Source organism: Falco peregrinus, chromosome 7, assembly GCF_023634155.1.
Source record: "Falco peregrinus isolate bFalPer1 chromosome 7, bFalPer1.pri, whole genome shotgun sequence".
NCBI lineage: Eukaryota > Metazoa > Chordata > Aves > Falconiformes > Falconidae > Falco > Falco peregrinus.
This window is the reverse complement of record NC_073727.1, coordinates 79,624,078-79,649,223: the sequence shown is the minus strand read 5'-3', so window position 1 is coordinate 79,649,223 and position 25,146 is coordinate 79,624,078. Positions and strand designations below refer to the sequence as shown.

Here is a 25,146-nt window from a genome sequence, read left to right as displayed (position 1 = left end):
GCTGATGCTACCTGTAACCACCTCATCTAAGAATGCAAAAGGAAACATTGCAAACCAAATGTAAACAGGTACAAGACACTTTTCAGTTGGGAAAGAAAAAAGGTAAGAGTAAAACCAAAAGTGTATGTTTAAAAAAGAGGCAAAAGAGAGAGAAAAATACAGATATATTTTTTCCCCAAACCATGGCCATGTGCATAATATACATAAAGGTCCTTACCTTTTTCACTGACACTTTCACTTTCTATCTCCACATCTTCACAGCTAGTATATTCTGGTGTTGATGCCCCTTCTTCCTCTGAGCTACTAACTGACATCTGCCTTTTCTTTCCGCCTCTTTTTGCTCTATGAGGCTTTGGAGGGGATGGCCGCACTGATTCCGACTGGTCAGAGCTAAGGGAATCATTCCTTAGCATGGTCTCCATTTTCTCCCGCTTTGCTTTTCGCATGAGAATAGCAGAGCTAGGATCAAGGCGGCTCTGTTTTTTAAAAGAATCGTGGTTCTTGTATTCTACGTGCTCTATAGGAACTGGACTATGCCTGGGAGTTGGTGGGCTATGATTAGTTAATTGTTTAGAAACAGAAATTCTTACATCACCTGTTCTGTCTATAGAGTACGACCTCTGAGTTTCCACAAGAGATTTTCTGTCCTGAGTTCCCTGTAATTGTGAGCGTTTTCCTAATTTATTCTCAGGTACCTCCGCTTCCTCCATTTCTGTATGTGGCAAAGCTACATCACTGTGTCTTCTCTCGTGCCGTGCTTTAGAAACTTTTGCATGCATGCGCATCTGCTGTTCCTCAGGATGCGGTTTTACAGGATATCTTGCCAAATTGGGGTCACTCCTGTAACGGGTATGATATTCATCTTCTTTCCTTTGTTTTTCATCATCAGGCACTTTGCCTTCCTCAAGTTTCTCTTGCAAGTCTGGGTAGTCCTGTGACTTGCCTTTCTCCAGCCTTCTACCTTCATGCCGTTCTTTTCGCTCCCGGTCATCTGTTGGTCCTTCTTTTTGAAGTGAGGATTTTGGCACACGCTTACGCTCACTCTTTATACCTTTGCCATTCTGGTCTGAAACCAATATTGTCTTCTTTCTACAATGAAAAGGAGTGCAATAATTTGAAGAATTGTATGCAAGATAAAAATGCTTGTGTACAGTGCTACCATCAATAGACTCTAAACCAGGATAAGCTACAGCAAAACACACAGAAAGGTAGTGGATCCATTAACATGAATTACATCTATTAATCCTTCCAGCAATACTTTTATTTTCCAATAGCAAACAACTTCCAGAGCCCACAAAAACATAAATTATGGATGGTCCCAAATAATTAATAAAATCACAAAGAATATTAAATTGGATAAATGCAGATAAAAAAGAATTTACCCATGTAAGTAGGAAAACTCAAAGTTGTCTTTGTAGCAACTGCAGCACTATGACAGTATTGGAGTATGTAATTTTTCTGGCAGTAGTCATGAGGGTTACAGACTAACCTTCTAATTCTCTTCAAGCACCCTGACACATAAACACCACCAAATGGAGTATATTCCCACAGTAACATTACAGAAAGAAGTAATATGGATATAAAAAAATGCAAAAGAGAATATATCCAGAAACAATAATATTTGACCTAGTTTGCTTTATTGTACTAAAAGTCTAAAAAGAAGTGCCCATTTCATAAGTACACAAAGAAAAACAAATTGATTCCTTGAGAAAAATTAATGACATTCCTTTCTCTAGTAATAAAAGAAGATTTAAAATTTCATTAATTTCTCTACACAGCCAAAGTACAGAACAATGAATAATGAAGCTGTGTGAAAATTATTCTCTCTCTCTCCTCTTTCATCTTCTGCTTTGGAAGAATAAGCAAGCTGAAGAATCATAAAGGCCCTTTATAGTAGATATTTTTATTTCTCTCATCATTCCAGTTGACCTTTTGTTTACTCGTTCACGTATGAATCCATCGATTTTGAAGAAGGCTGAACACAGCTATACACTGCATTCGAGATGAACCTGCACTAGGACAAAGTCACTAGGGCTTTGTTTTGTGGCACTGAATCTTCCCTTCCACAACTGATACATCTTCACATTACATATCACAGATGCATCCAAGAGGACAGGCCAATTTGGATATGATCCAAGTTAAGCTCCTGCCTCCTTTTTTCCATCTCCTATTCCTCCTGAGTTTTTGAAAAATAAATGGAACCTGAGCTTACCATAGATGCTCTCCATTCAGAAATCTTGGACTTCATTTGAAAGTCTCAATGACAAGTTGAGAACATTAATATTCTATAATTAATACAGCCATCTCACTTTTGGGCAGCAAAGCAGAAATGGAAAGCATTTTGCTTTCCTAGAAGTGTCCTTCATCTGAGTGACGACTGCTCTGGGGGCCTTCCCAGTGTTAGGGAAAAAAAGTCAACAGAATTAGGGGAGAACACCATGTGTTTGTTTACATCATAAATATTAATAACACCAACCTGAGTTTTGGTACAGGGAAACCCAGACAGACTTCACCCACACAGTAAGTTACTAGCCACTGTTCATTATCTTGAACATCCTCTTGATTTGCTGCTACTCAACCTGTTCATCACAGTGAACGCAGCTCAGTAATTTACTTATTTACTCACTCAAAATATAACAGTTTCCTTCTGGTTGGCTCTGTTCTTGCATACAACTTGCTCTGAATTCAAGATGGTACTATTTCTGTTCTTCATGAATGTTGACTTTGCAGGTGTAAATAAGCTCTTTTAATTGTATTATTTTTAATCACAAAAGAGGAAATATCATTAACAAAAAGACAACACATAAGGATATCTGACAGAACTACACAGGGTGGGGTTGTTGTTTGTTTGGGGTGGGATGTGGTTTTTTTTAACTTCTAGTACATTATTTCATCAAGTTAAAGGCTTGCTCTTTGTTTTATCACTTTAAAATACCTGCCAAATTTTAAATTTAAAAGTAACCTACAATTCTGTATTTAAAGTGAACACCAAAGTGCACTGAAGTACATTAAAATATCCCCAAAATAAAATTATCTTTTTTTTCTTCATTTCTGTTTCACAGACCGAATCAGACAATGTATTTGATGGTTATCCTTCTCCAGTCATCAAATCATCTTACTCTTTGTTTTTACATGGTTCTAGACACACACAAGGCCCAGCTGACAGGCTTGTGCAATATTACTGAACTAGCATTTATAACTGTGAGGCTCCGTCAAGACAGAAAGCATTACCTCTCCCTTGGAGGTTCACTTCTAGACCTTGATGAAACTTGCTTTTGGTCCAGGCCCATAGCCAGCTGCGATACTTCTGCTCCTTTCCTATGGTCAGACTGCACACTGGAAGAAGAGATTTCCTGTGATGAGGCAGCTGCTGTACTTAAAGGAGTCTGTGATCTCGATCGTTCTTGAAGTCTTGCTTTCTTTTCTCTCGGTGCATCTGAGCTTCCACCAGTTGCCGTATCACTCAGTGCTCCATCCTGGCTGGGTGAGGGCTGTGGTCCACTTCCAAAAAACCACGCTCCAGATTTCGTTAGGATTTCTTGTTGTTTTCGACATAAATTGCATACCCACATAACCTAGTTGAAGACAACAAGAAGAGTCAGTGCAGCTACCCCTCAGACCCTGAAATGCATGCTCACTATCACAGAGCAGGTATGATCCCTCGCTTGCCCTTAAACTGGCAAGGTTGGTGCTCATGGCAGGACCCAGAACATGCTTCTCCAAGCGCTGACTGCATTGGCTACAGCCAAGCATCCTACAGGCACATGCTATGCGAGCTTCTCCGAAACGTACTGTCCACATATGCCAGTCCTACCTGTAGCAATCCCCCATCAGCCCAGCCCTAGCTTTCTTCTGAACAAACACCAACATGGCCCACACTTGTTGCTGGTGTTGATGCAGTTATGGGGGTGGCTTGGGTTGTTTTCGTTGCTGTGGATCACTGTCAGTACAAGCCTACCAGACTCTAAATGGAACTTGTATCTTGGGTGGCAGAGTCCTGCCCAGCTAACCCCCAACCTCTGCTGCCACAAAAAATTAACATGGTATTTCCCTTCGATTAATTTTTCTCACGTAAAATAACTAAACATTATCCAGCAAATAAATTCAGCATTTACTGTGCACAGGTTTAGCTACATTCGCAACAACTACTTACCAGAGATGTAAGGTAAGACCTAAAGAAACCTACTAATAGAGAACTAAATGCGCCAATGAAAAGAATGCAAAAGTACGATATTTTGTACTACTTGGAAATTATTATTTACCATCTGTGAGTTACAGCTGAAAATAATACTTAAAGAAATTAAAGGTGTTTCCCTGGCAATCACAATTAAGCTGTGTATATAAACAGTGCTTCTTAGGCTTCTTTTTTTTTTTTTTTTTTTTTTTTTTTTTTTGTAATTTCAGATACACAGATAAACAGGAGCACATACAGTAAAGCAAGACTCTATCTTTCAAGTGTGTATACAGTACAAGACAGTCTTAGGTACAGGAGTAAATCACCAGAGAAAAACTGAAGGTTAATCGGGACTCTGGTGTGTGAATATTTCAGAGAAAAATGAGACAAAGACAGAAGGAGCTTTGAGGCAGATAAACAAAAAAAAGGTAAAATGCATGAAGAATACACAAGAGGTAGGAATTCTGTCAGAAATAAAAATAGAGATGAGAAGAAACAAAGCTGACAGCTAATAAGGAAAATGTGAAAGAAAATCTTTTCGTTTAACACAGGAAGAAGTAAAAGAATGGGTAAAATTGTAAAAAGGGTAAGAAGGATGACAAAACTTGGAATGAAAAATATGCCTAAATTATTTTGTGTAAACACAGGCATGCTGCAACCATCGCAAAATTATACAACAGAAAATTAAATGGAACAGAAAAAACAACCACTTTCAGGGGAGAAACTGCAACAGGACAAAGCTCTGGTACTGAGCTCTCTTATTCTCTGGCCTTGTGAGGAGGTGCATGGCTCACATGGCATGATGAAAATTTTAGGCATTTTACATTTTTAACATACTTAAGATTTAGTTAAAACACCCTAGAACAGACTATCTGTTTAGGTCTGAAGACTATATCAGAACTTCCAATACCATTTCTGCACTGTTTGACCAAACCACACTATGATGACATCCAACTCTTTTCCCTGTATCTGGATTGTTCCTTTATCAAAAGATGACTGTTATATTTCTTCTACTCAAGAAGGATAATAAATGCCTATTAAAAATTAATTAACTAAAAAAAAAACCTTAATCAAACGCTACAGTTTTTCCAACAGTAGCACAAACATGTATTATAACAAAAAGAGATAAGCCTCAGTAGGATAATAGGAATAGCAACTTCAACAAAATAAATGCTAGTCCTTTAATAAAGAAATCCCTTGATTCCAAAATGTCTTATTTCCTTCATCTAGTATACCTCACAAAACAGAGATTCAGTTTATCAAATTATCTATTCTAATGTAATAGATTTTTAGTCTACCTAGTATTATTATTACAGGTATTTAAAAAAACAGCAAGACTTAAAATGATAAACCCCCTACATTTTAAAATGTCTTTATAGACTCTGACACAATTGTTAGCTCATTGTACAGCAAGAGTGTGCATGCACATGAGTCTGTGTATAAAACCTATGTCAATGCTATAAAACAAAGTCATTAATGAAAATTGTTGTTGCCTGTATGTTATCATTTTACAGGAAAAGTTGAAAAAAGTATTAATAAAAAAAAATCAACTAAAGTTCGTTTAAAGGAAGGATAAATACTAAAGTAAAATTAAATATTGTAATTAAATTACATATGTGTGTATGCATGTAAGAACATTTAAATGTGTAAAGATGGCAGCAGACTTCATTTACAATTCAATGTATTTGATCATTTAAGATATGTATAAAGTATGTAATAAACTCGAAGAAATTTCCATCAATTTACATAATCACCACTGATATTGTAATTCATTTTATGCAAAATATTATGAGAGCCAAACAAACAGGAATAGCTAATGCACAAATAGACACAGAAAAATACAGAATATAGAAAAAAGAAATACTAGACATGTAAATACAAACTCACTTTCTTACAGCTGTCTTTAGACACTGCAGTTTGGACACAATACATACCAGTCACCACAGATTATACACGTAGGAAATCTGCATTATACTCACATAGAAGCTACACTACCATCCCTGTTAAGGAATCTCTTCAGCACTTAACAGATGCTATGTTTGCTCTGAGATATATTCGGTCCAAAAGGAAAAATAAAAACTTTTCTTTAAGAGGAAAAAAAAATTAAACAAAACTTGAGGTGACATAAGAGTTTCCATGACAAAACTGTGTATTGAAAAACATTTTTAGAGAAGTATGTGGAGCAAGCAGTTTAGCAGCATGCAGGAATTATATCCTGATTGAATATACTGGGATATGGTCCAAACTAATCTAAACTAAAGCAGGTCTGTGTAATAACTTATCTTAACAATCCACAGATGTTAGGCAACCAAACAAATGCTCTGATGAAGGATTACAGTTCTCTAATGTGGCTTCTGGACCTCCACGTGATGCATCAGTAAAATGAAGTGTTAGACAATTTTACTCTGTATCTTCAAAAATAGTTTCTGTTTACTCTTTCCTGGATGGTGAGCTCTGATGCAGTGCTACAGTGAGTCATTCAAGACATCCACAGCCTGGTTTTTGCTGTTGGCTTTGTTTCTGGTTTATTGCATCCTTACATAGGTCAATGCATACCCGCACATGAAGCTATTAAAGAGAACAAGTAAAGGGGTGCTCCTCATTCAAAGGGTTCATATGCATGGCTCTGTAAAAATGTGCATTTTCACAGCATAGCAAAGGGTTCTGGGCTTTACTGCTACATAACAAAGACAAAGTGGCACATACAGGACTCAGCAGAGGTGGGTCAACAGTTCCCTCACAGATTCGTGTGGAAACTTTACAGGCTGCGTGAAAACATGCTAGAAGGATCCCATGCTTGCCTTCATGTAGAATACAGAGTATTTCATTCACAGAAAAAATAGTCCTCAAACTTACTCTTACAGGTACTGTTGAATGTGATCCACAATGAGTAGAAACAGTATTCCTGTACTAACACAACATGAAATTCCAACTTGAAAGAGCCCATAGTAAATAATATATACAACTATAACGCAGAGAAAAAGAGCATTTTCATTTACAAAAATAAAAATACTGCTTCATGATTACATATTTCAAAACTGCATTTTAGAACAAATAATGATAATAATAAAAAAAAAAAGGCCTTTTTTCAAATTTTACTTTGGAGGCTTCCAAACATGCACTGGAAGCTAAAGTTACATTAGGAAGGGCACAAACTTTAATACCAAATTTATGTGATACATGCCAGGCAAAACTCAGACTGAGGTCAGAGCAAGTTCCCCAAATCCTTCACCCAAGCCCAGATTCTGAGAAGGCTCCGTAAGGAGCACACTCCTTGATGCTTCATAGAAATTGCAAACTCACAGTTATGCTGACTCCCATGCATCCTGCTTCATCTCTGTCCAGCAAATCAGGTAACCGGTTTGCTCATATAGCAGGTCACAAGCTATTCCTTACTGAATCATTATGCTATCTTAAGTATTTCCCTTCTGAAGGGTGTATATACAAGATCTTTTCATTTTATTGCTTTTGTTAATGTTCCTTTAGCCACCTTCTTCTGCACACTTCTAGAAGACACTAGTCATTTCAGACAGATCTAATTAGGCAGACCCTCTTCTCTGCCACCATCCTTCAAGTCATCTCTTGAAAGGCAGAGGGAAGGAGTGTCATCAATTTGCTCTTATAAAACTATTCATTCACAGAATTAAGTTAGACTACATATCACTTAATGTTTCTGGGATAATGTAAAAACATGCAGCAAACCATGAAATTAGTATACAGCAGTGCATTTATCTCTTTTGCTATATCAAAATGAATTCTGTAATAAACCCCTAGCTAAAGTGTCATGATGGCTTCACTCCATTAAAATATAAATAAAGGAATCTGAAAATCTACTTGAATCCTTACAGTATTCCAAAATCTAAGTAAGTAAACAACTCTGCCTTTCTAATGAAAATGTGCTTGTGAATCCAAGCTTTGATTAAATGTATTTTTTCAAAATTGTACAGTCAGCTGAGTTCATCCAATGGCTCCTGGTCACCAAAAGAGAAGGTCTCTTCACCTCCCACCTCTCTTGCTCTTCTTTCTTCCTGTCAGGGTTTGTCCCCTCCCTTCCTTGTTCCCAGCTTCCCCATACCACATACACCCTCGCAACCTCTTCCCTGCCTATCAGGCCCTCCCAGGAGCCACTTGTATTTAAAACCACTGTAGAAATTTATCTGTAGTTTTAAGTCAGTTTCATTTTTTTGTCACATCTATTTTTCTCATGGAAGGGTATGACGTGTAGTAAATCATGTGGCTAGGAACAGAGGCAAATGGGGGGAAGAGGATGTTTTCTCTACAGTACTGTCTTGCCATCTCCTGTTAAACTTCATCTTGAAATGACACCAATTCTAGTACGTTAAACTTGCACAGAAACATTTTTGAGCACTGAAGCCAAATGACATGAAATAACCTGCATCCATACAAGATCTCTGTTCTACTTCAAAGCAAGGTGGCTGCACAGAAATTGCCTTCTGGAAGTGAACATCAGAGCACCCCATCTCCCAAATCACCAGCACAAATTGATGAGAAAGCACTAGCGGGCCAAAGACCAAGAGCGTGCCAAGCAGCCTTCTGTCAGGTTACTAGCACAGACACTCTTAACACTTAGGAATAGTCCCAGATTAGGCTTAATTTGTTAGTAAAGAAGTACCCTAGGAGTCTAGGTACTGCTTTTTCTGAAGCCTCTCCTCTAGACTGAAGGGTTCAAAAGGACAGTGCAATTCTTTACCATTCTCCCTTCCAAGCAGGGAGAGAACTGCTTTGCCCAGACTGATGCTTTTCATACATATGGGGCTCAGCCATTTCAGGACTGTGATATTAAAGTCTTTTAGCACTCTCTGTTCTTCCATTCCTGTGCAGAGCAGATTTTCTTCATAACTTAGGCATTCAGCTTGATATTTTTATCCTCATTTGGCAAGAAAACAAGGTTGATGCTGACAGCTGATTGTTTTCTTCCCCCTTTTCTCCCCACACCCTCCAAAAATGTTTTAACCCACTGGACAAATGCAATAAAATTTGTGCAGACATGGAAGTTTTCAAGGGATTATATTCTTAAAGGTTTCATGAGATAGGCAGATCTACAAAAACCCTATAAATGTTTCATTACTGCAATCTTTTACTGGCATCACAGAATCTACATAGCAATTCAATTGCAAGACATGTTCATGGGGAATGAGGCCCCACAGCTCACAGAACTACATGTCACCTTAACATCTGCAGTGCCATTTACGTTTGACTGAGAGCATCCAGGAGGGATGTTTAAAAGCCTGCCATACAGAATTTTCCACTTGCACTAGGGAGCACACTTCATACTCTTTTCCTGCTTGCCTTGCATAGTTAACTGAGATGTTAACTTTCCAAATCAGATCCTATGTGTATGAATAAGGATGAGAGTAAGATGCTTAGATTTTTTCCATTTACACAGAAACAACTATAGGCATGGCAGGTATTTAGGTTTCCATCCAAAGAGAATCCATTCCCTTTCAAGTGGATACAGTGCAATAAGACTAAATCCTGTGCCTCATCATAGGTTACTGCCATTGAGATAAGTCAGCATAACCCACCTGGCTGCCACATGCCACTTCAGAGGGCATAAGCCTGCCACAGGAGCTGTCACCTCTGCCAGCCATATGTACATGTCCTATGTACCATAGGGCACAAAAAATGGGATCGGTGCCTACTTTTAGGCAGCCGAACACACAGTTTACACATTGATTCTAATGTTATTACTGGCCTAAGTTTCTAAACCCACAATTACAAACTGCCAACAGAAAGATGCAGCAAAGGTGCAGTGGAGCAACAACTCAAGGAGCTAACATCAAAGGGGTATTATGTGTCAGTTTTGTTGACATTGCTGTTAGCAACAGCGTTGCAAATCATTTAAGATAAAAATAAAACAAAAAACAACTTACTTTCTTCACACGCCCTGCTACCAAAATCTCTCAGTTACAGCTGCCAATCTTTTGGAAAGCTCACGACAACTTCCATAAAAATTAAAATCCTGCAGCAAACTGAGTGTTGAAAGTGACGCATTCAGGCAACTGTAAAGTCATCATATGAAATAATATCTCTAGAACAGCCACAGCCATTCACTATTGCAATGTCCTTCTCTGGCAATGCCTTTAGAGTTTAAGGAAGAAACCAAAATCACTAGGGAAAAGTCATAGTTTTTGTCCAAAAATCCACACCAGCACATTTACATACAATAACTTGAAATATTCTCCCCCACAAGCTTCTTTTTAAATCTACTACTCAAATTAATTAATACACACCACTAAAAACATACTATGAAAACTGCATTGTCATAGTTACAGTTGTGACCTTCTAAAGTAGGACTATAGCTTGCACAAACTTTGAAACCTTGCACCCAAACTTCCTTGCAGCTCTGGTTTTAGGCCTACTTCTAACTAAAATGATCAAAATTTACAAACTTACTATTTGGAGGGAGACAGAAGAGACTACTGTACCAGGAGACAGGAGATGTTAAAAATCCAAGAGACTTCATCCTGCCTGGTTAAGAATCATGTAGACTCAAATGTGGCACATGAAGGCACAGACACCAAGTGAGATCCTTTATTGTATACATAAATTGCTGGATACATATATACAATCACTTACCCACCCAAGTTCTGCCCTAGAATATACCTATGTGCGACAAAGCACCCTCACAGCCAGATCACACCCCACCAAGCTGCTTACTCCCTCCAAGCTCATCTGAGAGCTTCTCCCCTGATACTTAAGCTGTGGGAGGCTTCAGACACACCTCTCATTGCAGACAGGTGTGCACAGAATTGATTTGCAGGTGAGCTCAGAGAGCCAGATCTAGTGCTAGTTGAAAGAGCACTTACACTCAGAAAGCATTGTTTGGCCTGATTTTGATTTGAAAGATATGATTTGGCCTGATGGCTTGAGAATATTAGGTTTTTTCCCAGAAAAAATGCAAACCCTCAAGAAAAGTTTATGGTGTATTATCCACAGGTTATCATGATGAGGCTTAGATCACTTTTTTTGAAACTCAACAATCCCAAACATCCCAATGGTTTGACTCCTCCACAGGTCCTGTACTACCCCATTCAAAATCCATTTTCCATACTGTTACACTCACTCCTTCCTCAGCCGTGTTGTCCACTCTCAGTATTTTTATTTCCTTGGCAGCAGAATTCTAAGTCCCAGCAACAATCACAGCTTCAGAAAGCTCTGCTTTGGTCTCACTCCCTCACAGATCAGTTTCTTTTTCAACTTTATTTCTCTTGCCTGAATTTCCTTCAATATTTTAATATATTTCTGATAATGTAGTAGCCATGAATTGCTAGTCACATTTACTGTAACATCAATCTCCATTTTTCATAGACCATTAAGCTACACTAGGAATCATTACCTCATAGATAATTTCTGTATATTCTTCTAACCGTCTTAAAAACAACAAAAAGTTTTTTCTAACTATTTGAACATTTGGCTGTCTTGATGAGCCACAGAAGCATCAACTGTACTCCTCTTAATCACTTCACAGTTTCCATAGTTACAGATATACATGGAACACAGAAATATTTTTTTTAAAATGAAGAAGTCTAACAAAATAATGTAAATGGCATGAAACAGCTTACAGTCAGGACTGATAGAAAATTTTAGTTGTCATTCAAAAAACAGAGAGAACTCATCAGAAGCATTACACTCCATTTATCCACTTACATATTTACAAACTAAAGCAAAAATATGCAAATGCTTAGAACAAAACTGTCTTTAATAGTGCATGAATGTTTACATCATATCTGTGGGAGCTTGCACTACAACACCATTATTTATGTTTCCATACTATTCTTTTATGTAAATACTCTTTTATACAAACTGTGTCCAAACAAATGTAGTATAGAGGCAAGAGATTCTTTTTTGATATAGAACGGAAAATAATTTACAACAAAAGAAATTGGAAATGTGTAGCTGTAGAGAATTGTAAAGAAGGTTAGTGAAAATGGAAACTCAGTTATAGCTGCAGAGTTGAATTCTTGAAGTGAAAAAAAAAAAGGTCTTGGAAGGAAGAGTGAGCGAGTCAACCAATGGAGGTCACAGGGGACTTGACGGGCGTGAACTAAATTCTGATTTTGTATTCTCAAACACACAAAAAAATAAAACCAGTATTATGGACTCTCCATCCTTGGAGACATTCAAAACCCAACAGGACACAGCCCTGGCAACGTGATCTACTTGGGCCTGGTCTGAGCAAGGGTTTGGACTAGAGGATCTCCAGAGGACACTTAAAAACTCAACCAGTCTGTGATTCTGTATGGGATAAAGTACTGAAAAATTTAAAGATCTTGGCCCTATGTTTCTTCAACTACATTAAGTGTTACTATGCTTGTAATACTTCACTGCTAGAAGGTCTGCCTCTTTTTTTTTGTCTCACTATCTACATAGGTTTCTGTTCTAAAGCAAACAGTACACCAAATCTGAAAAGTTTTGTGCTGGTGAGGCACTGTAGTCAAACAAGGAACTATGGAAAGCCCACAGCATATCAACCTATTTTCCTCCAGGAACATACAGCAGTCCATACACATAGCTACTTCCCTAACTATCTGAAAGCTTAAGATTACCTCCACCAAATGCTGGTGGAGTGATTGTGTGCTTGAAAGCTTCCAATATGACTTAGTGAGAACCAAGTTGTCTTGTATTTATCAGATAGATACATATATGTGCATCTCCAGAGATTTCTCAGATTGCCTCTCTATATTCTGTTGAAGTAAGGTGTTAACAGCTGTTGGTGTTCCCTCCAGATTCAAAAGAGGTCGTCTGTCTAAATCCTATATTTGGGGTTCTCAACCTTTGGAACAGATGTCACTGTTGAATTACACAGAGGAACATACTGGCCTTGAAAGCCACTAGGAGCACAGGGTCACCAGAAGCTCTGTACTGGGTACCTCTATCTGCAGGGACAATTCAGGGGGAAAAACAACAGACACAGGAGATGAGGAAAGCTGACAGAAACTGCTTGGATCCATAGGAAGAGACAGTGGAGCTGACAAGAACAGCACCATGCAGACACAATGCAGAAGTGCAAGGGCTGCGAGGAAGAAGAGGATTATTACGGGCTGTGCAGATAAGGGTAGAAGGCAGTTCAGGAGTATTCCCAGTGGGAATGAGCTGAATGTACAGCTGAGTGACAGTCTTGCTAAGACAAAGATTTTTAGGGATGACATAGCTAGCTGCCCAGGGAACATAAGGGAATGTGGCACATTCAGATCTGTCAATTCAAACAAACACTAAAACCCACTCTGGCTGAGAGGAAAGCAAGCATATTTTTGACATATTTCAGGATAATCTCATTGCAGTGATCTTTGCTGTGCAGCTTGACAGAGGCCTTCTCTGACCACTTGGACTGATCATCTTTCCACTCTCAGCCCTCTGCTTGCTCCAAATTTATTTCCCTGTTCCCCACCAACTCCTATGCTGGGAAGTTCTGGCTGCTGAGTTTTGCTTAGAGCTCCCACACCTCCAAGTGCACACAAAGTCTAGAATAAGGCTATCAGAGCCTTACAACCAGACTGTGAAATTAATTTGCAAGTGATTCAGTGAGGGATAGTGTGACACCAAAAGTATTCTTCCTCCTGCAGCCGGGCAGGCCTGCACACAGCCTGGGCTCACCACCACTGCCCGGGACAGGCAGTGTCCTTGCCACTGTCCTTCTGAGACTGAGAGCAAGGATGTGAAATGGTTTCTGATTATTACAGATAGTTTTGTATATCACATACAGATCCAATACTAAACACAATCTGGATAAACCTGGAAATGTAAGCTTAAATAAATGAAATCATCACAAACCTCTACCAGTCTGATCCTTTTGTTTTAACTTTTCTTAAGCAAGCAAGAGCAAACATTCTCAGTGAAAGAGTAAAATTCATATTACATGACTGCACATTATTTTCATATTATTTAGTTTTCAGAATTAAAAAAAAAATAAAAAATCACCAAGGTGGAAATACAGCTAGACAGAACTTTCCATGCTTGGGGGATGTTAATTATCATATGATACCTACTTATAAATGAGCATTTTACAACAGTTAGTACTGCCCAGTAAGGGTTTTGACGAAGCACCAAGCAGGATTATGCCCTATACATATTCTATATTCTTATGTTCTACAATCATAATTCACAATCTATCCCAGACTCACCCTTAAATTTGTAGCTTTCTTCACACAATTAGAAATACTCAAGCCTAATTTTTTGCTGTGCATGTAAATGCATGGAATGCTTATAATTACAGAAGGTATATTCTTTCCACTTTGATATCATCACTGCAACTTCTTAAATGTTTATAACAGCTATTTTTAAAACAAACATACACTTTTTTGTGCAACATGCTGCCTTACACAGATTAGCCACCTGACCTCCTCTTCTGAAAAACCTACGAAACTACCCTGAGAAACCACAATAGACCATATGAGTTGGGCCAACATCTTATTTGCAGTTACTCCCCTACTGAAAGGATGACAAAGTTCTTTGGCTTTTGGGGTTTTTTTAAATTTCATCTTTGTTGATCCTACCTTCCAAGATGTCCACGGTCCTTTCTTTTAATTCTCCCACCTCTCGCTCCAGATGCAGAGTCTGAGGCTAAGTTGGTTAAGTCTGTGCTATCTGTGCTATCAAGCTCGAGCACAAAGGAATCTCAGTAAATCTGGGATGGAAGATTTGAGGAAGGGGAAGAGAAAGTATCAGTGTTCTACAACAAGTTTGAGTGGATATCTAAGATTTATTTAAAAAAAAAACAAAACAAAACTGGGGAAAACAATGTACTTTTGGTAAGGGAAAGTGTAGATTTTTAGGAAAGTAACAGCTACAGGGTGACTAAGAAAGGGATAAACAACTGTGAGTTTGAATATGGAATATTTAAAAGATAAGGAAAAGGGCAATAGGACAGGAAAATGCAGTAGGAGTTCTATGCCAGCGTAAGAATATTATAATTTTTTTAACTGATCTAAACAACACACTGTTGACAGCCAATTCATAGACCATCCCCAGTATTAGTTTCAGAAGTTTACTGTCCTGAATTTACAATACCACTGGCAGATCACACAGGGAAAGACGAGAGTTTCAATAAGGTAAGAAGATGTAAAGCAGTGCAGAACATTACAGTTGGGAAATTCAAACAGTAATGGTATTTCATTATCCAATGAAGATACTGTTACAAAAACAGGTTCAAAAATCGAGATCAGAACTTTGCTAGATGATGAGACAATTATTCTGATCTTCTGCACTTACCTGTATATTCACAGATATCTAATGAGGCTTTGTATTTCCTGAATAAATAAAAGGCATACAGTGCAGTGATAACTTAAGGGCATGGGGGGAAGAGGCAACAGTTAAGGATACCCTGCCTCTTTATCATCAGAAATAGACACATACTCCAGGGTGGTACAAATATAGGGACAATAAGCCCTCAGTCCACATTTACGCATTGGCAAAGACTTTTTATGCTCACATGTTCATCAGAAGCAAGTGATCTTTTTAGACAGGAAACTCTTTTGTATGTCACAGGTTTCTGTGTGCATCAGGAGCTAGAAGAAATTTAATGGCCAGCTAGAACACTCTTAAATGCTAGCTCCCCAGGCACTTGTACCTTACACAGAGGAAAGAGAACCACGACAGCAACTAAAGAGAGAAATTTCTTATTCCTTGCTAGGTAGAAGGTAGCCTTCCCATCAAAACAGCTTCCAGAGCTGGTAGAATCCATCTACTGTTGCCTAAACTTTGATCCCTTGTCCTGCATACAGATGTTAGCTGTATTTAATGTTCAGTATGCAGCCATATTTGAAGCAGTTGAACACTAAATACAACCACAGGGTTTGCAGGAAGCAGGAGTATTTCTGATCACGTGGTCCATCTGGAAAAAAAGATAACTTTCAGATACATCAGCCTTTTGCTGGGTCCAAAAAGCCTGACCATCTTTTGAACTGAAAATATCATTTTAACCAACCCATTTGATAATCTTTCTGTGCACAGTACTGTTTGTCAAAGTTTTGATTTGATCCCCACATGTTCTCATGCATCCATCTTTCTTTGAACTTTTTTTTTAAATTCAGATTATGTAATATAGCCACCAGAATCATCCCAGCCAAATAAATCAAGTTTGGTTATTTAAATACAAAACAGACATTACAGACAAATCAGACAATTCCACCCTCATCCATACCCAACAGGGGTTTATGATAGGCTTTCTAAAATATTCTATTTCAGTAATATCTGTTTCTATAATGTGAGTTTAATCATTCATCTGTATTTCTCTTAAGTTTATAATTAATTTTCACTCTATATTGAAATCGGGTCAGTAGACTACATATTAATGTTAGCACTGTTTTACTCTGGTTGTCTCTGTAAGTTTTAGATGATTATACTAAAACCAGCGGTTTATCCCAGCTTAAACACGACTGGTTCACTGGAGGTCAGACTATTCTGGCCCTGTTGACTTTAATAACTTTCTCTTAACCACTTCAGCTCTTTATTGTCTCTAGACAGAAGAATACATGATAATAGGGAAGAATTGTGGGATAAGGTAGCCAAGAAGAATGAATGTCCAAGAGGACATGGACAAACAGGTCGGAAGGTTCAAAAAGAGGCAATAGGGAGAAAGTAGGACCAATATCAGGAATTAAGAGGAAACAAGTGTGCTGGAAAAGTAACAAAATTGGGTTGTCTTATCACATATCAGAGGCTATTGCATTTGGAACAAAGATGATGCACAGACAATTAAAACTTACTTCAGAGGAAACTACTTCCTTTCCTCAGTTTAAGTCTTTTTTCTTTGGGTTTGGGGTTTTTTCTTCATAAATGAAAGAAGGCATTAGGGGATTCAGGGTTATCTTTCTTTTTTAAGAAATATGCTTTTTGGCAAGCTTTATGTGTCTTAATCAGCATAAGACATTAACAAGCCTACACACACAGACGTGCACTACAACAAACCACCTAACAAATAAGCTTACTGGGACTCTTAGTACACAGCAGAAAACAGTGGCAGATTGAATGTGAGGCACTAAAGCTCTAAATGGAAACAAAGCATATCCAGCAGCTTTTGTAATAATCACGTGGCATTGCAATCTTTCATTTGCAAATCCTTCTTTTTTTTCTTTTTTTTTTTTTTTATCCTGCCTATTTTAAGGAACCAAGAACTATTCTGAAGTTTAACACTCAACCAGTAGAAGAAACAAGTTTTTTTTTCCCCTGAGCACTGGTGATAAAAGTATTTCTAGCTTTATAAGCATTTGTGTGACAGAAATGAAAGGTTTAAGATCTGCACTGAATGTCATACTTTGCGTAAGTCAGACTATAGTACCAAGGTTTTTGTATGATTTTAATGGTTGCCTTTCAAATTAAATCAAAGCAGAAGTGATTTTTCAGTTTCTAAATCTACGTTGTTTACTTATCCTCCATAAGAAATATTACTATATAAAGAGATGTAAGCATTTTGTTTGAAAGAGCTGTTGAAACTATGCCATGTCACCCAGTGTACAAGCACAAGGAACTTTTTTTTTTTAAAACTTTTACAGTATCTGCTATAGTTAGTCACCCCAAAGAGTTTACAAGACAGAAGCCTAAAAGTTTCTGTACACTACATTAATCTTGAACACTGCTCTCTTTCTTTGATGTTTGAAGCACAGGAATCATAAGTTCTTTGCACTTATTTAATACAATACTATGTGACATTTAAATTGGAAATTACTGGGCAGCTAAAGTTAGCCATCCAGAAAGCTATCAGACATAAAGAAGGAAAGAAAAGATTACAAGAGTACATACCTTCCAGCTATTCAGTAAGATAAATTCCTAAGAAAAAGTAATTACAGTTAAACTATATGCTGGGCAGGTTATATACTTAAAAGGACAGAAAAATAAAACCAAGAAGAGAAGCAAGGAGGAAAAGGTCATTTTTCTCATCTCATAAACATCGTGGTAGCTACATTTATGACATAGATATGGCCAAAAAATACAGTTCTTCGTTGCCTATGAACAACTCCAAAACAGAATACAAAGTGCAGGTTGCTGTCAAACACATCGAAGGCCTTAAGCAAGTGAGAGGGTAGATGACACAACATGCAAGGCAAGTTTTGAGAAAACAGCCAACTTATAAGCAATATAAGGTGTTGTACATCAGGAAGCTCTTCTTGCCATAATTTAGCACTTCAAAAAGAGTGGCTTTTAAAAGCAAATGTTAAAGCAGTTAAACCCCAAATCTGATCCTTCTGGGGCTAAAATAGAAAGTCATTTTATGTTGATGGTAGTTTAGAATCAGCTCTGTGATCATTATTTAACTCTTTTTCATCCACTTGGCATACACAAAGTTGCTTTTCTATGATTCTAATTTATTACACAAGGTATAATGTAACAGTGGGATGCTAAGTGCAGCATTATTATCTATTAAATTATATTTAATTATAAATTAGCTTGTAATGGAAATAAAGCCTGTAAGCAACACTGCCTTAACACTTACCATCAATCAGTCTCCAAATTTTCAGGTAATCAGAAATAAGCAAAATTGAGAACAAAATGAAAAATGAAAGGAAGTTAATAGGGATGTTGACAACCTGCATACCACTGACTGTATAAAGGATCTTCTATATTTAAAAAACAAGAGAAAATAAAGACAAAGGAAAACCTTCTAAATTAGAGTTTCAAAAATCTACATGCTTTACGCTGAAAACAAGCTATTGTTTTGTGCATCAAATCAAGAGATTAAATCCAGCCAGTTCACTGAAGAGAGCAGTAACTACAGTTATTTATGGTCAAAGGAAAGAAAGCAACTAAGCAGAACATGGCGATCTGCTCCCAGGACAGATGGAGTGACAAAAAGAAGTGGCTAAAAAAAAAAAAAAAAAAAGACAGAAAATAGTATGAGGACTAAAAAGGATGGACCGTACAGGCCAGTCTTCCCTTAGGTTGCATTAGTGCTGTCAGGGAGATGCAGCCCCAGTGGTGGGGCCTTGGGGAAAGTGTGTATAAAGGGCAAAACCATGACACAAGCAGTGAGGAAAAAAGTATGAGAAACAGCACTGTGAGCACCAAGATTAAAGAATCATAGAACCATTTAGGTTGGAAAAGACCTTTAGGATCATCAAGTCCAACCATTAATCCAGAACCGCCAAGTCCATCAATAAACCATGTCCCTAAGCACCACATCCACACATTTTTAAAACACTTCCAGGGATGGTAATTCCATCACTTCCCTGGACAGCCTGTTCTAGTGCTTGACCACCCTTTCCGTGAAAAAATATTTCTTAATACCCAATCTAAACCACCCCCGGAGTAACTTGAGGCCATTCCCTCCTGTCCCATTGCTTGTTACTTGGGAGAAGAGGCCTCCCCCCTTCTGCCTAGAACCTCCCTTCATGCAGTTGTGGAAAGCAGTAATGTCCCCCCTGAGCCTCCTCCTCTCCAGGTGAAACAACCTCAGTTCCCTCAGGAGGATGGAAGGAGGTGCTCCAGTCATCTGAGCAGAGATTCTCCTGCAGCCTGTGGAGAAGGCTGTGCTGGAGCAGGTTTTCTTGACAGGAACCGCGGCTACCACAGAACCCACATGGGAACGGATTTTTTTTTTTTTTCCTGAAGTACTGCAGCCCATGGAGGACTCCAAGCTGGACCAGGAGAACAGCACGAGGAAGGAAGGAGTAGCAGAGAGGAGCTGTTATGAACTAACCTCAACCCCCATTCCCCTGTGCCTTTTGGCGGGAAGAGGCTGAGGAGTCAAGAACAGCGGAGTGAAGTTCAGCCTGGGAAGAAGGGTGGAGGCGAGAGGTGTTTTAGGTTTTGTCTTTGTTTCTCACCATCCAACTCTATTTTAGTTGGCAATAAATTACATCAGTCTTCTCCAAGTTGAGTCTGTTTTGCCTGTGATGGTAACTGATGAACCAACTCCCTGTTTTGATGTCATTCCATGCACTTTTCCATCTTATTCTCTCCCCCTGCCCTGCTGAGGCATCTAGCAGGCAGTCAAGGTCAACCCACCACAGCAACTTCTCTAAAAGGCCTTCAAAATGAAGAAACACAGCTGACTGGTGTAAATCTTGTCTTTGTGAAACAAACTGCATAATGGTTTTACAAATCACTGGGAGCCCATTTACAGCTTCCCATACAGTCTCTCCCCATAGTCTTCAATGGGAGGAAAACCAATACCTGGATGCATTTCACATGCAGCTTGGATGGATTTAAGTCTCCTTAATCAAACTTAACTCAATCATGAACTTTCATATCAAGGGACTTAGGAAACAAGCTATTTTTCATGTTATTACAGTTACTGAAGCATGCATTTCTACTTATCATTGGCCCCATATCTGTCAAGCTTTCAGCTCTCTTCCCGATGGAAAACTTGGGAATTCAGGCAGACAGCCTGGAGAGAACTGTACCTGACTGTTTGCAACAGGTGTTGAGACTCCACAAAGCTTTTCCTACAGTAACTTTTGATAGCATGTACCTCTGGTATTATAGAAGGAGCATGGTTTCCAAGAAATGCATAATTAGCTAAGCCTGCCTGCCTCTTCAAAGCATTAGGCTTGCTCCTTAATTTTGTCTTGGGAGAAACAGCCTGCATGGCTTACAGCACCTGTCTTTTGTATCCAAATCTGTCAGTCAGCTTCTTTTTACAAAACCAAGTAGTTTCTCCCAAATAAACCAGGCCACCTTGTTTTTTCTCCAGTCATCTTAGCCTCAGGAAGGCTAAAACATTCCAGCCTAGATTAAGCTAGTTAAGTAAACTTTTCCCTTACCTGACTACTGTCTTTCTGAAGCTGAATACTTGTAGTCAGTTGAACAATGCCATTCTCATTACTTGAAGATTTGTGTATAGCAAATTTTCAACAAGAGTTTGAGTGTCTAATTGCATGGCCATAGAGTTAAAAGAAGATTTTGATTTTCTTAGGTTTATTAATTACACTCAGGAAATGGAAAAAGAATTTTCTAACACTAATAATTTATATCCTAAATAAAATATTTAAAATTGAACTGTGGGTTAGTGCAATTTTCAGTAACATACAACATTTTGTTGTCAGCTTTTGTCTCTAATGTGGAAAAAAACCCAAACTGAACTCTCTATAGCAGAATATATTCACAACTTTCCACACATTTACAGACTGCATAAGACCATAAATACCCTCTCTGAAGAAGGTCAATTTATGTAGGAGACAAAAGGTTAAAAAAAAATATCTGCTGCTGTAGAAATCGTCAGGTTGCCTGTAGGGGACAGGCGTAGGATTGCACAGAAGATTCAGATGAGTGTGTAGAGTTTCATTTGAGCTAAGTCTAAATATAGGTTTCTAAATGTGTCTACAGGCCAGTGCTGCTGTCTGGTTTCTTACTGTAACTAATGAAATCCTGTAGTAGGATTCAACTGCCTCAACACTGGCATTCAGTTCTACCTGCAATGCCCTAACATTTCCAAAATAATCTGACAGCCTCCTTCCTCTGAGGTAGCTGCTGGAAGCTACAGTAAAACTCTGCAGCACCTTATACAACACTAGATGACTAGGGGCTCTACTTCCCCAAACAGGCACTACACTTGAGAAAGATTCAGAGCAGATTTAGTTTAGTTCAGAGCAAGTTGAATCACCCTGAGGCACACTGATCTCCTCCAGTAAGTATAATGAAAGCATAAACACAGGTCACATATAATGTAGGGGTTCTCATCTGAAACTGACTCCTGCCCACTCTGACAGGTAAATGTACTGACTTAAATCTCTCTTGGACACCTTACCAGTCTCCTCTTTAATAGTCCACAGAAGTGACCAAGAGGACAGCCCCTCTAATATGAACAGTAGGTTCTGCTAAGTACACTTGCTGGTTGACCACGAAAATGTAAGCGTACAGAGCAAAGGGATATAACCTGCAACACAAGATACTCAGAGTTACGCAAGGGTAAGGTTACATCTGTGCTGAAAGCATAGGGGTAAAACCCAAAACAATATAGGAAAAGCAGGTGGATGACATCTTCCTCCATTTAATTCCCTACTCCAACATGTTACTTTTCCTGCTGTATTGCACTCACACTGGCAAGAAGTCGTCTCTGTAGTCTCATTAACTCAACCACAAAGACAGCGAGATCAGTCCCTGAAACTGGCTTGGAAAGCAGGTTTTCCTACAGCTAAAAGGACTGATTCAAATAATCCTAAAGGGTAAAGCTGTCAGGCTGACAAAGGTCTTGAGAGCAGTTTGCTGGATGGACCTTCATCTGCCCTCTCTTCAGTTGTTGACAGTCGTTTTAGCTGGAATACTGAAATTGCACAGTACATGATTAAACTTCAGCCTAAATAACATGCAGTTCTTTGGAAATCTCAATCTGGATTTAAAAAAAATTCTTAGGTTTTATCTGCTCCTTAAGGAAGGCAGAACACATTTTGTGCAGAAACCGCTTACCGGTAATTAAATAACCAGTAACAGATATTATATATCATTTTATAATCACAGTTCTGGAAAGGGATTTAATTTATCTCCATAGGAAGGCTGAGTTTCAAATGGGTCCCTGTATTAATCGAATAATAATAAAAACCCCACACACAAAATATTACATAAACTTGTCTATAGATTTGCTTCCTTGACATACACTGTCCTATCCTTAAACTCACATTTTATATTTATTGAAATCATGTACCTCAGATACGTTTATGACAAAATATTCTAAACCCTCACTAATTGCAGCACTGGAGATACATAGATGGAAGCATCCATCTGTTAAATAAAATCACAAAATGCTCCACAATGCAAAAGATATAAAAGATATAAAAGCATAGATGGAAGTATCTTTTATCTAGGACATTGCATTGCTAAAAATACACTAAATTTTAATCCTGGATGAGGATTAAGGTTATTTATAATAAAAAGAGAAAAAGAGAGTGAGAGAGAGCACAGATTACATCTAGTCCTCATAATTACTTTGGAAATTTTTTCAGCTACTTGTCAGTTTCTCATAATGCTTAATAGGTTATAAATCTTATCAAATCTCTCGTTGCAGCAAGATCTCTTTTTAGCTAAAATCGCCCTGGTTTGGGGTGAAAAAATAGCCCCAGAATTCAGTTTGCTAAATTTATTTCTATTTAGCATCTCCACATTATTTTGTAACTACTAAAACCGAAGAATTGTGCCTTAGCAGTGTACATAACTATGGAAATTCTAAATTAATATTAGAAGTCATATTTTGTCCAATAGATTGTGCTAAAGATCCCATGAATGAGGGCCATAATGATTCAAGCTGAAAGACAACAAATTCCAAGAAGAAATAAACTGATCTAGAGAAGAATTTGTTGGCAGTAAGGGGTACACGCTGGGCTGTTGAATCCACCTATGTTTAAATGAGAGTGCTCTCACATGCCTGGGAGATGGCAGCTACTGGTTTTGTTGTGTCCACCAGGAACAGAGGTATCCAGAGGCTGAATAAAGGGATTCAATGAGTTCAGTTCCCAAAACCTAAAGTCTTTTAGAGAAGCATGGTGCATGATTAGAAGAAATCTCCCACTTTACTGTATCCTTTTACAGGAGGACTGTTCAGATGCTGCAACTGCACAGTTTGGACTAAGGGACAGGTTAAATTGTCTCATAGCAATGAAACCCCAGTATATCTAGAAAACCAACCACTGCTGAAAAAAATGAGGGTGCATTACTCAGATAAAAAAACATTTCCATCAGGTGTTGACACAGGACAAATAGCTCTGATTGAGCTCTTTAGACATCAGCAGTCAGCTCTGCTGGTGTACTGTATCCCCTCAGGCTCAGTGGTATCACTGAGTAACAGACTCCTTGAAGCCTCCTGAGCCTAAAGAAAAGCTAGGTATTTTCCTGGAGGTCTCCTGCATATTTGCTATTCAGTACTCCCTCAACATTGGGGAAAAAAAAAGACCAAGAGTGTCTCCAGTCTCTAAAGCTAAGCTTTCAGTAGAATATCAACTAGAAGTGATATCAAGGTTCCTGTCTTCTGGGTGAATTAGATAAAAGTGTAGATGATCTGAAATGTTTATCTGCCCAGTATGCCTTTGTGACATTACCCCTTCCCTTCAGCTGTGGCTTCCATGAAACCACTTCTGTGGAGTCTCCCGTTAGAATCTTTTCCTATCACTGTGGCTTGCCTGTACCTCCTCCCTTCCTAATTACACTGAGGCCTCCCTGGGGAATCTTACCAGCTCCACACCATGTTCCTGGACAGCCCCCCCCGGCTGCATTCAGTCTCCAATTTACACTGCAGATTAATTTTTTGCATCCCAGCTAAAGCTGTGAACAGTAGAATACAAAAGCAACTTTCCTTGTTTTGCCAGTAGATGGCACACCGTTACGTGGTCCTCCAGAAATACGTGAGAATTTTGGATACTTTCACATGAAGCTTTCAAGAAATAGCTCAAAATGATGAATATCTAGGATTATCACCGCCAGATGCTTCCTTGATTGATAGGCTACCTCTGCCATGAACAAATGCTAGGTAAGTATATTAACCATCTGACACAAGTATACATATTACATGTTTGTCAACATGTAATACTGGCACTTTTATTTAATTTCGATCTTCAAAGCATTGCACAATACTAATTCATTTCCAGTGATCAGACACACTGTACCCATTGGAAAAGTGGGTTATATCCAGACTCACCCCACCCTCACGCAGATAGAGCACCCTGGCTTCCACATTATCCTCCACCTAACGTTGCACATCATTCATTTCAAAGAGCTGTAAATGTATCCAATGAAATTAACTTATTCCCTAACATGTTGATGTAATAAATATGTGCAAGCCGGATTTCCCAGAAGCTATACATGGACAAATTAAAATTACCTACACCAGCCACAGTCTCTGGATTAGCCATCTCTTTATTCCAAACTTCTGGCTTTTATACTCCAAGGTGACTTCTTTACAGACTGAAAAGAGATTATATGCAGCACAACTGAGACAGCTAAATGTTATACAAAAACAGACTTTAATTTTTTCAGTTTTAAAGCTAGTAATATGAAGATGCTTTTTCTGCTTCTTTTTTATTAACATA

At 38.4% G+C, this 25,146-nt stretch overlaps 1 protein-coding gene across 45 annotated transcripts in view; it reads right to left on the bottom strand.

Moving 5' to 3' along the window:
• Positions 1-25,146, bottom strand: part of RIMS1 (regulating synaptic membrane exocytosis 1) — a 335,729-nt gene that overhangs the window by 185,206 nt on the left and 125,377 nt on the right. For 43 of the 45 annotated variants that reach the window (XR_008747990.1, XM_055809565.1, XM_055809523.1 and 40 more), the window contains 2 exons: positions 3,232-3,575; positions 218-1,089 (listed from right to left, as the gene is read on the bottom strand). Coding sequence is in view for 44 of the 45 variants with exons in the window: in XM_055809565.1 (XP_055665540.1) it covers positions 218-1,089; positions 3,232-3,575 (1,216 nt within the window). In the remaining variant the exon portion in view is untranslated. Of the gene's footprint in view, positions 1-217; positions 1,090-3,231; positions 3,576-6,153; positions 6,400-25,146 lie in introns of those variants that run through there. The other 2 variants (XM_055809549.1, XM_055809546.1) reach the window with 2 other exon arrangements.